The 16729-nt window shown below is 47.1% G+C and overlaps 1 protein-coding gene across 1 annotated transcript in view; it reads right to left on the bottom strand.

The window, feature by feature from the left end:
- Positions 1-8524: 8524 nt before the first annotated feature.
- Positions 8525-16729, bottom strand: part of ELAVL1 (ELAV like RNA binding protein 1) — a 56722-nt gene continuing 48517 nt past the window's right edge. Inside the window, exons 6-7 of the mRNA XM_074163918.1 lie at positions 9592-9771; positions 8525-8706 (exon numbers count right to left, since the gene is read on the bottom strand). Coding sequence (XP_074020019.1) covers positions 8544-8706; positions 9592-9771 — 343 coding nt within the window. The 3' untranslated portion in view covers positions 8525-8543. The remainder of the gene's footprint in view (positions 8707-9591; positions 9772-16729) is intronic.

The raw sequence follows: 16729 nt of genomic DNA on the forward strand, positions 1-16729 counted from the left end.
ACTGCCATGGACAGGCTGCCATTGTTGGGGACAGACAGAAGGAATGCTCTTTGCATTTACAGCCTGGCAGGTACCTGCTGCTCTAGTCAGGCTAAATTCCTCATGATTCTCCTCCTAAATACAACAAAATGCCAATCCCGACCTTTAACTGTTAGCTTCTACTGCTCACATATTGGCGATTCTTCCCGAGAGGATACCTGCATCCAGTCATCTATTATTCAGTTATTTGCTGCTCTTCAAGATCATGCTTTCTTCCAACCAATTTGCATTTCCTATACATGAAGTCTTAAGCAGGAAATAAAACTTTCATATATATCCTGCAAGTAACAATTGCTCACTTGGTCACAAATAGAGTTACAAAAGCAGAAATCTCTCTCTGTGCTCATTCACACCCTCGCTTTTTCAACCAGGTATAAAAAATACATACAAGGGACTAGTAAGAATGTTTGTCCACCTGTGGACCTGAGTAATTTCAGCTTCTACATCTGCAATCATAAACCCTCCTTTCCCCCTTCCCCTCATGACCCAGCACCAGCAGCAGCTCAGGGAGCAGGGGCCGAGTCAAGTCTCGCCCTTGTGACACAGAAACACCCGGCTGAGCCACGCTGCGCGGGGCCGAGCACCACGAGCTCCTCAAGCAGCTGTACTGGGGCATTTCCAGTCTCCCAGTTCTTGCCTCAGCAGTGCCAGACAAGACACACAGAGAAAGGTGCAAAACCCCTGTAAAGAGTCAGAGTCAAAACAACCAGGTCCCCCCTCCTCTTCCCATCCCCTCCTCGAAGCATCCCAACACGCATGAGAAGAGCCGCTCTCCCAAGCCCTCCCTTCTCGCCTCCCAGTACATAAGCAGAAGCTCTGGGCTGCCATTATTTCTCTTCAGCACATCCCCACGTGTGAGATCAAGGCGACCGACCCACGGTGCACTGCTCTCCATCTCAGGGGACAGGAAAATGTTCCTGGAGAAACCCAGGGTGGATTTGCTGCCCCCACCTAAAGGAGACCTGGGCTGGGAACTGAAGGAAGTGCTGAATGCGCTGCCTCCGCAGGCACAACCTTCTTCTCCTCTCCAACTGCTTGTTATGCTAATTCCCAACCCTTACGTGAAATAAAATATTAAGTTCAAAGCACTAAAGAGACCGTAGCAGTTAAACCACACACCAACTCTGGAGGATATGAAAAAAAATCAGATGATAATATCTAATGGGTCAGAAGAGGAAAAAAATTAGGAAAAAGAATCAAGTAGCTTGTCCTATACTACATAAGGAGACCCTGGTGGAAAAAGTAAAATGAGGATGATAAGAGCCTAGCGTCATTACTTCACTCTCTGCTGTAAAAAGAACACTGGTCTCCTGTACTCCAAAGCTGAGAATCAAAACAAAGTCTACGTTTTAGTTAACCCCTTGATTACAGCTCTTAGATGTCACTCACTTCAGCATATAACCTCCTTATTGAACAAAAGTTCTTGAGAATGGAATTAAAATGATGCAAAGTAAAAAAAAAAAAAAAAAAAACCAAAAACAAACAAACACAAAAACCAGACAAAAGTAGTCCCTGCACACACAGAACTACTCAAACTGCACACCAGAAGTGCTCAGCCCTTCACTTACACGAGCTGAGAAGTTTGACCATTTCTTAATTCACAAGTGATATCTCCCTAACTGAGATTATTTCTTCGTTTGCACGGGTTCCTGTTTTAATAAGATGCTAAACACTCACCCACCTCTTAAATCTTACGCTCTACAGTCCTGGCTTTCAAAACTACAGCATCAGCTTCTGGAAGCCGAGCGAGGGATGTAATGAAAAAGGAAGCAAAGCACATAGGGGCAGCCGTATTTTACAAAAACATGTGAAAGTTTGACAATCCCTTTAAAAAAAATAGTGCAATTCAAAGAACAAACCTTGGCTCTGTTTGAGGTTCTGAATTTTCTAAGAGTTAGACTCGCTCTTGCTGTGTAACAAGGAGCAGGTCAGTGAGGAATCTGAACGGCACGGCATGTACGCTTCTGCAGAAAATATTCTTATTTCAAAAAGAGCAGATACTAAGGTGTCCGAACACCCTGGATTTACAACCACCGTTCACCATCAGCCACCGTTACACATCGTTACACAGAGATTAACTGTGATAGCCATCGGACTTAAAATAATCAAATAGCAATAATGTGCTTTAGCCAGGATCACAGTAAGAGGAGGGGGAAAAAGGAACAGCAACAAACAGGGAAGTCTTAAGAGGAGACCGGAGCCGCCTTCAAACCCCCCGGGACCATACGCTGCCACCTGCACCGGGCCATTCAGCCACTCGGAACCGGGCTGGGGCCGGGGACAAGGAACCAGGAACCTGCCTCCTGGAGCCCAACCAAAGAACATGGTCTCATAAAACACCCCCTTTTGCAATGAAGAATCCAGCGTTAGGTGCCCTTATGGCCACAGCACAGAGAGGACAACCCGCCTGGGGAAAGTGGGTCTGGGGCCACCGGGGCTGTATGAGCCAAGGCTTCCCAAACCTCTGCCTTCCTCACCAAACACAGCCGCCAGCCGGCTTATCCGCAACTCCCTTCACAGCACACCGCTTGAACCCGGTATTAGAGACTGCTGTGAGAAGGGTATGAATGCAGTGATGAACAGCACAACTCCCTGGCTGGCCCTGGGCAGCAAACAACTGTCACTGTCACTGCCCGAGGCAACCACTAACTGTGCTCCGGGGAAGGGCTGAGCTGTCACAAGTTGAAGATTCTGGCAGTCCAACAGGCAGTTTCGACCTGCTGGAGGGCAGAAAGGCTTTGCAGAGGGATGCGGACAGGCTGGATCCATGGGCCGAGGCCAATGGGATGAGGTTCAACAAGGGCAAGTGCCGGGTCCTGCCCTTGGGTCACACCAACCCCCTGCAGCGCTACAGGCTGGGGGCAGAGTGGCTGGAGCTGCCCGGCAGAAAAGGACCTGGGGGTGTTGGTCGACTGCGGGCTGAACATGAGCCAGCAGTGTGCCCAGGTGGCCAAGAAGGCCAACAGCATCCTGGCCTGTGTCAGGAACAGCGTGGTGAGTAGGACTCGGGAGGTGATGGTCCCCCTGTGCTGGGCACTGGTGAGGCCCCACCTCGAGGGCTGTGTCCAGTTTTGGGCCCCTCACCACAAAAAAGGCATTGAGGGGCTGGAGCGGGTCCAGAGAAGGGCAACGGAGCTGGTGAGGGGTCTGGAGCACAAGACTTGTGAGGAGCGGCTGAGGGAGCTGGGGGTGTTCAGCCTGGAGAAAAGGGGGCTGAGGGGAGACCTTCTCGCTCTCTCCAACTCCCTGAAAGGAGGGTGTAGCTGGGGGGCGGTCGGTCTCTGCTCCCAAGGAACAGGCCATGGGACAAGAGGAAACGGCCTCAAGTTGTGCCAGGGGAGGTTCAGATTGGATATGAGGAAAAATTTTTACACGGAAAGGGTTATTAAGCCTTGGAATGGGCTGCCCAGGGAAGTGGTTGGGGCACCATCCCTGGAGGGATTCAAAAGACGGGTTGACATAGTGCTGAGAGACATGGTTTGGTGATGTGTTTTTTTGTTTTTGTCAGAGTTAGGTTGATGGTTGGACTAGATGATCTTAAAGGTCCCTTCCAACCCAGACAATTCTGTGATTCTGTGCATGCACAATTCAGTCATTTCACTGCACCCCCAACCCACACCACACTCTCACTTGAGCTCCTGTCCCATCCCCAGTTAAACCCCCTGCATTGCTCAACTGGTGCAGAGTAACTGTCAGAGTAAGAAAAGCAGGATGGCCCAGTTCACAACGAAGAGCGTGTCAAATGGCTTCTGCCTTTCTGCCCATTCCCTATTGAGTGAGAAGAGCTCAACGGTGCCGTCATGCAGCGCACCTGAGAACAGGACACCCAAAAAGCTTCTCCTCAGCCTGTCTGGAAGATGGAAATCGCTAACTGGCTGCTCTGAGCCTCCCCCCTTCCATGCCGCCCATGCGACAAACCCCTGAACGACCAGATGCATCAAGATCTCAAAGTTGTCATCACCAGCCTTCCATTACATTTTCACAAAACAACCTGTGATAAGGTTGACAGAAGGTTGCCAAATCCTGTCCTAGAACAATTTCCTCATTCCCAGCCTCATGCATCTCCCAGCCAAAGGATACAGACAGATGGCATGGGTAGCGGGTGTATATGGAGCCCCTCATGTTACCTTCTCGAGAGCTTCAGTCCTGCGTCACAAGATGCTATGAAACACGTGATTGAGCCCGTTTGACTCATCACACGGACTCTCCTGCTCCTACAGGACCCAGAACAATTTGCACCTGAAGCTCCCTCTTCACAGAGGTATTCCACATCCACGTTATCACTGGTGGCAGTTCAGCACACCTGGTTCCTGAGCACGCGTCTGTATACTCCTCCTCATCACATCAGACCCATGCTCTGCGCCAGAACATTTATACTTCTCACGCCTCTCCACAACCTCTCCTCACAGTCTTCAAAAAGCGGGAGAGGGGCTAGGGAGAGGGAAGCAATTTCCAGCTCAGGATTTCCTTGTACATTCAACTGGCCGAATGGCAGAGCTCCCAGGGCTGTGATCAGCAGTGCAGAGTCAGTTGGAGGCCTGTGGCCAGCAGAGGTCCCCAGGGATCAGTACTGTGCCTGGTCTTGTTCAATATATCAGTGACCTGAATGAGGGGACAGTGTCCTGCAGCAGGTTTGCTGGTGAGACAAAGCTGGGAGGAGGGGGTGGCACACCAGAGGCTGTGCCACCATCCAGCCAGACCTGGACAGGCTGGAGAGTTGTGGGGAGAGGAACTTCAAGGCTCAGAAACAAGGGCAAGTGTAGGGTCCTGCACCTGGGGAGGAATACCCCCCCCCAGCCCTGAGCAGGATAGGTTGGGGGTGACCTGCTGAAGAGCAGCTCTGCAGAGAGAGACCTGGGAGTCCTGGTGGACAACAGGATGACCATGAGCCAGCAATGTGCCCTTGTGGCCAAGAAGGCCAATGGTCTCCTGGGGACATGAAAAAGAGCGTGGCCAGCAGGTGGAGGGAGGTCATCCTCTCCCTCTGCTCTGCCCTGCCCTGCCCTGGTGAGGCCACATCTGGAGCACTGGGTCCAGTTCTGGGCTCCCCAGTTCAAGAAGGAGTGGGAGCTGCTGCAGAGTCCAGCAGAGGCTACAAAGATGCTCAGGGGCTGGAGCGTCTCTCTGCTGAGGAAAGGCTGAGGAACCTGGGGCTGTTTAGTCTGGAGAAAAGAAGACTGAGGGGGGATCTCAAAGGGAGGTGGCAAGAGGATGGGGTCAGACTCTTCTCAGTGGTGCCCAGTGTCAGGACACAGGGCAACAAGCACAAGCTGGAACATGGGAAATTCCATCCAAACATGGGGACAAACTTCTTTCCTGTGAGGGTGGCAGAGCCCTGGAAGAGGCTGCCCAGAGAGGTGGTGGAGTCTCCATCTCTGGAGACATTCAAACCCACCTGGACACGTTCTTGTGGGACCTGCTCTGGGTGACCCTGCTCTGGGGGTTGGGGGAGATGATCTCCAGAGGTTCCTTCCAGCCCGTGCCAGTCTGTGATTCTGTGATAAGTGATATTTAAATATAAGTAAACACTGAAAATGCATCCCAAAAAGCTGAGAAATTCATAGTGTCTCCCCAACTGAAAACCCCTTGCTTCACTTTCTCTGCCACTGTCTGTCTTTAAAGTAACTCCCACCCTAAATTTCCAGTATTTGTAACTACCCCAGTTTATTTAGGTTTATGCACTACCGTATCAAGAGCTTTACAAAAGTCCAGATAAATGGGAGTTACTGCATTTTATGCATTTATAGATTATTTATCAAGATAAGTTATTTATCAAGAACTTATCAAATAAACCCTCCCAATTAACGATTCTGTGATAAAATCTGTGCCAAAATGTATTCATTTACCTCTGGACCTTTAAATTTGTTATTCAAAATTTCAAGCGCACAGCTTTAGAATAATTTTTTAGGCTATACCTTGGGGGGATAAAGCCTCCTCAGTGCACAGGCCCTTGGAAGAAGCTGTAGCAGCCTTTATTTCCCAGGTTTAGCACTTTGCAGGGCTAAGTGTCCTGCCTACTGAAACACATCCTGCCCATGCCCCATTCCCCTAATTCACACTTGCCTGTTATTTGCCCTTTTCCACTCATAAAATACCACCAAGACTGACAAATTACTGTATTTACTACCAGAACTCCAGCACTAACGACGCACGTAGGAACGCACCCGTCTCTTCTGGTTTGCATCCGTGAGCACGGTCATGTCACAGAATCACAGAATGATACAGGGTTGGAAGGGACCTCTGGAGATCATCTCCTCCAACACCCTGCCAGAGCAGGGTCACCCAGAGCAGGTCCCACAGGAACGTGTCCAGGTGGGTTTGAATGTCTCCAAAGAAGGAGACTCCACCACCTCTCTGGGCAGCCTGTTCCAAGGCTCTGCCACCCTCACAAGAAAGAAGTTCCTCCTCATGTTTAGGTGGAACTTCTTATATTCAAGTTTGTGCCCATTCCCTCTTGTCCTGTCACTGGGCACTACTGAAAAAGACCACCCCCATCCTCCTGACACCCACCCTTTAAGTATTTATAGGCGTTGATCAGATCCCCCCTCAGTCTGCTCTTCTCCAGACTAAAAAGACCCAAGTCCCTCAGCCTTTCCTTGTAAGAAAGATGCTCCAGGCCTCTCATCATCTTTGTAGCCCTCTGCTGGACCCTCTCCAGCAGTTTCCCATCCTTCTGGAACTGGGGAGCCCAGTCCTTGCAGGTACGTGTGCTCTGACTGCCAAATTATCGCTGTAGCTGCAAACGAAGTCTCCCTCTCTCCCACCTCACAGCGCCATGGACAACTCCTTCACTTCCTGATCTTTCCCATGTATCTTTTGCTGCCAACCAGTCCTCCCCCACCTCCATTTACTCTCATTTTCCTTTAATATTTTGGGTTGGATTTTTTCCAGTGCAGTTTTGGTTTTTCGTTGGGGTTTTTTTCTGCTTTTGCCAGGAATGTAGACCGATGATCATACCAGCAATTTTGACTAAGAAGCAACTCCAACTGTCCTTCACATCCACACTGTCCACCTTCCACTCTAACTGGTTTTCCTGAATAGTTCCTCCGGTCCTATCCAGCCAGGCAGCAGACACCAAGCGCTCACAGCAGGAGTGATATGTCTTTGCCACTGGAAGCAGCCCCACACTCAGCTCTTCGATCCCACCCTTTAAATGCCCCTCCAGCTGTGCTGGTATGTCCATCCCTGTGCAACGACATGGAAAACAGATCCAAGAACTGATCCAGGTTGAAAGTAACCACTGGTGAGGCTTAACTCATTTAAATAAGTCCCACCAACAGTTCTATCAGCACAAATAAGATGATGGTGGAGGGCTGGTATAAGATGCTGGTGATCGGAGCATCTGTAGCAACGCCATCACCTAAACCTATATCCAGGACTCACCTTTGGAGTCTTATTTATGTCTACAATGACATTTGATTTTTTTTTTTTTTTTTTTTTCAGGACCTGAATACCTAAGATCCTCTTAAAGCCGTATCACATCACCTAATTTTATAACCTATTAAGCTTTCACACAGATCCAAGTGCCGACAGTGGGAAAGAGCAGCCGTTGTACGGAATTTCTCCTTCAGCTCCAGCAAGGAGCCGGAGCTGGCGCGGGCTGTGCTGGCAGCACTGCCCAGCAGAGCAGATCCCACTCCAGCACCAATACTACAAAAGACTAAAGCGTTTCTGAGCAAAACCATTTCATCCTTGTTCATATTAGGACGTCACACCTTTTTTCCTCCTTTGGCTTGTACAACAAAAAGTCTGCGGAGGCTGAGACAATGCTCCTCTTCCTCACTGAGCAAAGGGAACGGCTCGGCTCCCCCTGCCCCACGCCGACACTGCCCCAGCACTGCCAGGGACCCCCAGGGGTGACCAGACTGTCACCGGGTTATTCTTTGCAGAAGGAGCGTTTGACAAATTACGTCGGGCTGCCTTCATCTCACCAATTCAACAAAACGTCTGGCCTTTTCCCTCTTTATTCCTTCTTAGATATGACCGGCTTGTGTTACTCCCTCACCCAAACCCAGAATGTATCCTGACAAAGGAACCGGGAAATCAGATTCCACACAGTGGATATTAAAACTGTTCTTCTGTAAGGTCAGTATTTGTGATATGAACATGGAGAGGCCAAATTGAGGGCAAGCATTCCCTCCCCAAGGCCACCAGCAGCCCAGCAGCACGTGAGGCTTCAGCCTCCCAGCTGAGCGTGCTGCACACCGGGACCAGGGGGAAAGCACAAAGCCTCAGAACAGGACTCCATCTCGCGCTGCCTTTGAGAATTACTGTGTTTAAGTAACACAAGATGAAAATTGGGACAGGCAGAACACTCCCTAGGAACCAGCATAGCGCTGGAGACACCGTGGCCAGGAATGAACCATCTGGGGCAAGTCCTTCTAAGCCGGGTGAGTGACCAAACAAGGCAAAGCCATCAAAGCACGTCCTACCACAAATCTTAACTTTGCCTTGTTCAGAAAAGCAGCACTTAAGACACTCAAGCAAGGCTTCAATCGTTTTATCTAAGCCAGCACGAGGATGGCTACCCCGGAATCCAGCGATAGGGGTGGGGGAGCACCCAGGCAGCCACGCTGTGTGCCGGGGCACACGCCGACCGTCATTGCCACTTCACTACTCCACATTGCACCGTCCTTCTGGGGCTGAATTGTCTTCCTTCCTCCATTCCTGCATTAAGAAAGGATTAAAATATTAAGACCCATGAGATACGGTAAAAATAGAAGGGGGGAAAATGTAATAAAGGGGGCTTAAAACAAAATGAAAATAATTTCAGAAGTCATCAGCTCCCAAAGTAACAGCGTTTTGTCTCACAAGGAGAAGGGAATGGGAGGTGCTCTCTGAAAAGCAGTGACATGGTGCGTTACAGGACCATTGTTGAGAAATATTAAGATACAATATATAGATGTAGCCAATTTCTAGTTATTTCAAGAGAAACTTCAGAAAGATTTGGATGTTAAATTTTTACCCAGCTGGAGATTAACCTTCTCCAACTTCCATATCTTGCTCATTATGCTACCGTACTACTGTTAACGATACCTTATAACTATAAGGTTTTATATAAACTTGGATTTTTAAGGATCTACTGTTAACGATACCTTGTAACTATAAGGTTTTATATAAACTTGGATTTTTAAGGATATGCATCTCTGTATGAATTACTTTATACTGTGTAGGCATGTGGAACTGCAGGTATGTGCATATACTGGAACTGCATGTATGTGCATATACAGAAGATACACAATGCCAATACATACAATTAACAGATACATATATGTATTCTACACAGCTATCTATAAATACAGTCTACATACATTTTAATACACACATACACACGCAGGCATTATATGTGTGTATACATATAAATATAGATATAAATGTGTTTGTACACTGTGTGTCTCGAAAGATGCAAAGCAGAAGGAACAAGCTGGGATGGAACGGTGAAGCAGGACACACAGTCACAAAGATGTCTCATCCCCAATTGTGCAGGTGTGGTTTGACTGAGCCCGAACCCCTTTGTGCTGTGACTCCAGACGCACACACAAGGTTACTCACCCCCGCCGTCCACAGGCTGCAAGGCAACCTTCAAATCCTGCCACTGCCGGGAGAGCCAGGCCGGAGCCCGCTGCGCTGGGAGGGCAGGCAGCCCCGCACGGCTCCCACGGCAAACACTCGGCCTTGCTCGCCTCGAGCACCTCTCTTTGGAGCATGCACGGCTGGACTTGGGGGCAGAATCTGTCCAACACATTCAAACAGAATTTCGGTTAAAGTAAGTTTAAGAGGTTATCGACACCTACTCAAGAGAATACAGGAGGCCCCAAGCTTTTTTTTATTCAACTCCTGAAGTTCTAGTTTAAGTTGAGAACGTGCTCTTTAATAAGCGCTTCAGCTACAGCTCTGCAGAGAGAAGTCAATCCATTTTGAAAAGTTCAACATTTAAAGCATTATATGCTATACTTAAAATTCAAACAAATACAATCTGCATTTTAACTGTGACAAATTTTGTTGCGAAGAAAAAAAAATTGCCAATGAGTTATTACAGACGTTATGTGCTGACAAACTAGACTGAGATTCTCATTTTGCTAAATTCACTGCTTCTATACATAAATACTTTTTAAAAGGAAAAAAGAGAAAGTATGTCACAGTGCAAAGAGTGAGATATCACTATTTATTCACCTTCATTCACCTGCACATTTAACACACACACACACACACACACACGCACACACATTAAAGAGCTCCCCAAACGTTCCACTTTCCCTTCCCCTCTCCTGCTGCCAGTGATGAGAGCGATGAGAGCGGGAGATGGCGCAAGGAAAAGAAAAGCAGCTTCAAAACTCCAGCAGCCAAAGAAGGGGGAGGTTTGGGGAGCAGGCAGGGCCCTGGGACCCCCCTGCCGTGTGCGGGGAGGCACGAGGGAGCGAGGGGGGGCCGGTGGGACAGTGGCCAGGCACAATGTGCTTTCCTTAAATAGCTTCTACTGCCACTGCCGGAGACAAGATCCCCAGCTAAACGCACCCTTAACGTGACCCAGGAGGACATTCCTGATACTAATATTTTTCCAGGTAGGAGACACAGAGAAAAATATAAAGACAGGATGAATTTTTTTTCCACTTTGTTTCCTGACACACCTGCAGGGTGGAAATCAGTGCAGTTTAACACTTTTTTTTTTTTCTCCTTGCTTTCCCCCCAGTATTGTGGAAATGCAGGGGATGAAATTTAACAGTAGGATAATCCAACAGTCCCCACAGCAGAGCAAGTGGAGGAAGAGCCTAAAGCCAGGGAGTCTACCGGGAATTCTGCAAAAACACAACCTCCACCTGGGGATCCAGGGGTCTACACTCATTTGTTTGCTTTGCTTTTGAAAAAACAGCCATTTCTGAGAGGAACCCATACTCCACATGGCCATACTTTGTTATTAAGCTTTTTGGTGGCACAGGACTAACATCTGGTGGGAGTAAGAAGGTAGAAGTTGCCCCAGCTCCATCCAAAGTAAAAACCAGGAAAGGTGTAAAACTGCCCGGGTGATTAAGCTTTCCTGATGATGACGGATGCTGCACATTCAATAATCTGTTGTTATATTGGTAGTAACAGAAAATGCTCATTTCTGCGCTTTACCAAGTCAGCACAAAGAATAATTCCAACTTGGTGAGCAATGCTGGACTGAGCAATTCCCAGAACAACAAAAAGTAACTAGAAATTGAGTTTTCCACCGGGGATGCCTGGGCTGATGCAGCATCACCATCCACTCCACGTTATCATACACAAGACGCTATTTTTTTCTTACTTTACATCCCTCCTCACGGCTAAGTCATGAAGATAAGAGAAAAATCAGAGCCAATGCCTCAAAGGTATGATACTTAGCCCGGCTCTGAAGGAGAGGGATAATCTCTGTAACTAAAGAACGTGCTGAAACGCAGGAGGAGTCGACTTCAATTTATCAGAACTTTAAGAATCTGTGTTGGTGAAAGTTTTGGAACACGTTCTGTTCAGAGCCAACAGTGGTACGCAGGTGCCTTCCCACTGAAAGGACAGGGTTTCACGAGCATTTCTTATAAAGGTCCCTTCGGCCACCTCACCGCGGGGTGGCACTGGGAGAGGGACGGGAGCATCCTGTGGGACCCGGGGCCAGGGGTGACCAGGCTCAGGGCTCTCCTCAAAAGCTTCAACACCCGCTCCTGAGCCATAGCGCAACGGGGCTTTGGTGTGGGCTTAATTGGGATGAACACCGTAAGATGGAGAGAACAACTTTTTCCCCTGAAAAATAAAAAGGAAATCACGTGCCGTCTTTTAATTCCGTCTTTCTAATAAGGCTACAAGTAACAAACTCTTTAGCGGCGTAAGCTCGATTAGCCTATTCATGAACACAGTTCAGATTCTTCTGAAAAAAATGTCAAATTCCAAATTGCACAATAATAATCCATTTCCTGCAGGAAAAAAAAAGACAAAATATGAACAATTAAGTAAAAGCCTAATTCTATTTTGAAGTACATCACCTTTCATCATGGATCATTTAAAAACATCATGAGTATGTTCCAAACAAGTGCTCAACAAAACCAGTAATGAACATGTGGCAAAAGTACAAAACTCCTTTGCAATATTGACAGATAATTTCATTTCAGTATTAACACTAGCATAAAATATCTAGGCGTTGTTTCATTTAATTTTGAAAATACCATATAGAAAACAATGCTCATAATTCCATCCACAGGATTCTACAAAGCTGCTGCTTCATTCAACAAATCTTTGACCTGTTTCAATATGAAAATTCCCATGTCTCAAATTGCTCAAAAATCATTGCAGAAAATTTCCAAGCACTTGAATTGAAGCACAACCAAAGTATGAACTTGGTACATTTTTGCAGTTATTTCTAATTAATAAATAAGTTAATTTACAGAAGTAGTCTCAAAATAACACAATGGGATTCAACTTCATTTTAGACATTTGGAAAGCAGTGTCATACTTTATTTAAAATAAACCCATGTAAAAACAAAGTTTAAATGAAAATGGTACCTGAAAAATAAATTATTTGATATAAAACAAATCAATAACTTAAAAACACACTAAATATACAAAATGTTTAACCATATACTGTACAGTATGGAAAACAATTGATAAAACCTTCTGTCCCACAAACAGATTAATTTATAAACAAAAGATTACATAAGTTAAGGGAAATTAAACCAATAAAAAGACTAGAAGTACAGTATTATTCAAAATTACTGGTCAAATAAAGGTTTATCCCAACTTAAGTTTCAAATGTCTCAAGTCATTTTCTTCTCAATGACCAAGTGAAAAAGTTCAGCTGTTCCACCCAAAAGTTGCTCCGAAAGGTTTAAAAATAAGGAACAATAGTATGAGAATAAAGGTTCTAAAATGCGAACACAGTAGCAATTTTTCACGGCTTCAGGTGGCAGTTCTACTGTTACGGATTTTCCATCATTATCAACAAAAAGAATTTAAGTGCTGAAAATTCCACTCAACAGAAAAATATTTCTAGTTCAACTTTTGTAAGCGTTTGACCAAGCGTGATATTTAACAAATAACCGCAGCAAGAAGGAAGAAAACAGGAACGGGATTTAAGGTCAAATCCACTCACGGGGTGTTGCCTTTGGCTTTAGAGATCACAAAGGCTTCAACTGGTTTTTACACCGTGCAGGAGGAGAAAGCAACACTGGGGGCTCCTGGGGTTTCCCTACAGGAGCTGCTGCCGAGCGGCCCCCGCCGAGCCGCGGCTCCCCCAGGGGGGCTCAGCCCCCGCGGCGGCACCAGGGGGTGGCAGGACATGCAGGTACCAGCTCTCACAAGCGAGAGGGAGGCAACCGCCACCCTTGGCAAGAACCCCAGGGTTTTTAAATGACTAACTAGGAAGGCAGTGAGGTGTAACACCCCCAGCCGACAACCGCCAGCCTTCTGGTCCTCACAGGTACCCCTTCTAGTGTGCCGTGTCCCACGCCGGGACGTGCAGAGCTACATCAGAGGAACTCGTCTACGGCACAACGACTCTTCTGCTTCCAAATATCGAGATTAAAGGACCCATGGTGAGAAATTCAGTTCTTGAAAAAACCCAAGTGCAGCTCCCCGAAGGGAGCCTGAGGGGAGCTGTGTTTTCTTATGTTAAATGGGAATTTGGTCCCTTCGCTCTAAAGCTATTCTTTGAAGCCTAAAAGTAGAAATGTCACAATAAGGTGCTTCACTGACAGCGTTCCAAAGGACAGATTTCCTCACTGGGGAAGTCAAAACTGCCCGGGCAGAGGCAGGGTCAGGACAAACCGCTCTGCGTGTGACCCCTGCGGCTGAAGCAGGGGCTCACCCTCAGCACTTCCCAGAGAGCTGGACCTTAACAAACCTTCCACAAACCCTACCGTTTTGCAGGTAGATGCATCACAGGACCTTACTTGCAATAAATAGTTTATGTTATTATTAGACCTGTTTATTTTGTTAAAAAAAGTAAACATGGGGACTTTCTCCAAGTATTTTTTGAAAAGCACACATGTAACTATAAACTAGCCAAAAAGTAACTTTAGTTATTACAGTTTAGAAGACACTGAAAAAAAAAAATCTCTCCTGAAATATTTGAAGAATCTCTACTTTATTGACCTTACCCAGAACACTAAAGCAACATATAATTATAATAAATGTTTAAGGACCTTGGGGACTATTCATTTCCAAAATGGAATATTCAAAATAAGGGATCACCTTTACAGTCATTTCATTTCGTTTTGGTTTCAACTGCTCAACATTCTCTCTAGAAATGTAGCTGTGCCAATTTTTTTTTTCTTTTAAAGACTTTTAGTTGCTTTGTATAAACGACATTACTGCAACATTCAATGTCCCTACAAAAACAGGTGTCCTCTCCATAGTGACACCCTCTGGTCACCTGGCCAGAGGGAGGTGACCACAGACTGACCCACTCACCCCAGTGACACATTTATCCCACTGCAGTGGCTCGTGTGCTCTCAATGGTCAGTGGTTTCATGCTCTCGTGATACACATGTACTGAAAAAACACAACCAGAGAGAAGGAAAAAGATGTGTGAGACACATCACTACGGGGCTGCTCGGGACAGTGGTGGCTCCTGCCTTCTCTTCCCACCCTAAGAGATGGGTGCTCCAACCCCCAGCCCCAGCCCTACAGCGGCAGCGATGGGCAGGAGCGGAGCTCAGCGCCTCGAGTGAACCAGACTTTATGGTGACGTGGCTTGAAGAACAAAATAAATTCAACGCTTTAGTAGGCAGACACCGTCTAGAATGGAATCACAAGAGAACTGACCACACTACGCTTCCATCCTGCTGGTGTTTAGAGCTTCGCTGACGGAGGGATCTCCTCCTCTGCAGGACCTGTCCTTGCCTCTGCCAGCTCAAAGCACACAGCAACCTCAGGGCTTCCTCTGCACTATTTACTGTGACATTTCCCTGTCTGCAAATGGTTAACAGAGGGTTTAAACCGTTTGTAGGCTTGTGGCTAACTTTCTGCACGGGGGTGAATTCCATTCATAGTGGAGATCTGGGAAGCAAATGTAAGTTACCGAGCAGAAATAAAAACTTAGTAATAAATCAACAGACTGGAAAAAACCAAGTCTGAATAAAGCCTTCAAGGAACTTTAATTTTGACAAAACTCAATTTTTTTTTACATACTAAGAAAACTTGATTTTTTTTATTTTTTTTTTAAATTCTGTACAACACAGCTAGAGCTCAGACCATCTTCAGAGAAAGTGGGAGGTGGTCTTCAACCACAGGCAGGACGGGTTTCCTCTTAACTAAGCCCTGTCTCGTTTTCAGAGTGAAACTCCACAGTCTTGCAAAGAATGAAGCCTGCTCATGTGCAGTTTTGGAAGCAGCCCCGTAACAAGCGTGTTCAGCAGCCTGGGAAGAGCCTTCGGGGAGCGCCAGACACAACCAGCACTTGAAAAAAAGTCAAGAAAAGGATGGGTAACCAAGTAAGGGCAGCAGAGCTTCCCTTTCAAACGAAATACCAAGAGAAAACAAAGTGATTCTAAAGCCAAAAGTGACAAAGCAATAATTAAAATAACACTGGACACTCAACAGCTGATAAAATTTCCTGAAAAAGGTAAACCTGCTTCCCATTCCAAGCCCCGCGGGCTCTCCCAGCCCCAGCCCCAGCGCGTGGCCCTGCCCTGGCACGGCCTTTTATCCCACAGAAGCCAGGGCTCAAAGGCACCCCCTCTGCAGATGACCTTCCAAAGGCGGTGGCCCGTGGCCAGCTAAGTGACAGCCCCGGTGACTCCTGGCTGGGAACAGCTACAGCAGCAGAGGCCAGTTCTGCTCAGCGTTCCCGGACAGACGAGTCCTCTCCTTGTGAAAGGGAGTTTTAAGGGAGTTTTGGACGTAGAGCAAAGGGGTCCCTCTGCAACCAGAGCCCAGCTGAAGCCCAACAACATCATCCCTGCTCTCTGGATTCCCCACTGCCAGCTCTGGGGCTCGCTCCCCTCACCGTAAGGAGAGCAATGGAAAAGCCTTCTCTCTCCTTTTTTTTTTTTTTTTTTTTTTTTTTTTTAAACACAGGCAGATGAACTTTTCATTTGGGCACCATATTTACCTGTCTGATCAAATCAGTGTAAGAAGGAAACAGCGTCACCCAAATTGGGGGTTGACAAAAGCCAGATCAATCCCTTCAGAAACTCCAGCACAAAAAGCCCTGACCCCTGAGACATCGGAATTCTCTCCGACACCTCCAGGCGAGAGCCTACCGTGGCAGCATGGCCATAAAGATGTGCCTGCATCAGGGATTATACCTGATCCTTCAGAAGCGGGTACCTGGGGGTGTCCTGTGAGGCTCCCAACCTACTCTAAAGGACCCCAAAACATTCCCATCGTGGCTGTTCCCTGTAGCACATCTCCCGTACGGACCATTGAATCCAGGTCTTTAAAAACTGATCCCTGTGTCCTAATCCAGTATCTGAGACTTCCCAGTATCGCTACATGACTGAACCCACTGCATCCCATGGCAAACGCAAGAGCCCTCTGGTTCGAGCCAGGCCGTTGGTTTCACACAGACCTTGGAAGCACTGACTGAGACAGAAGCGTCACCTGAAAAAACCATCTATATTTCATCAAACTAAAGGATGAAAAAGCAGAACGTACCCACAGCTTTCTGGAACTGTCTGAGGGTTAAGAGGCCAAAACCCCTCTTGAAACAAGAGCCTCCAGGGAGGGTCTGGGGGGGTCATGG

Source organism: Numenius arquata, chromosome 25, assembly GCF_964106895.1.
Source record: "Numenius arquata chromosome 25, bNumArq3.hap1.1, whole genome shotgun sequence".
Classification (NCBI taxonomy): domain Eukaryota; kingdom Metazoa; phylum Chordata; class Aves; order Charadriiformes; family Scolopacidae; genus Numenius; species Numenius arquata.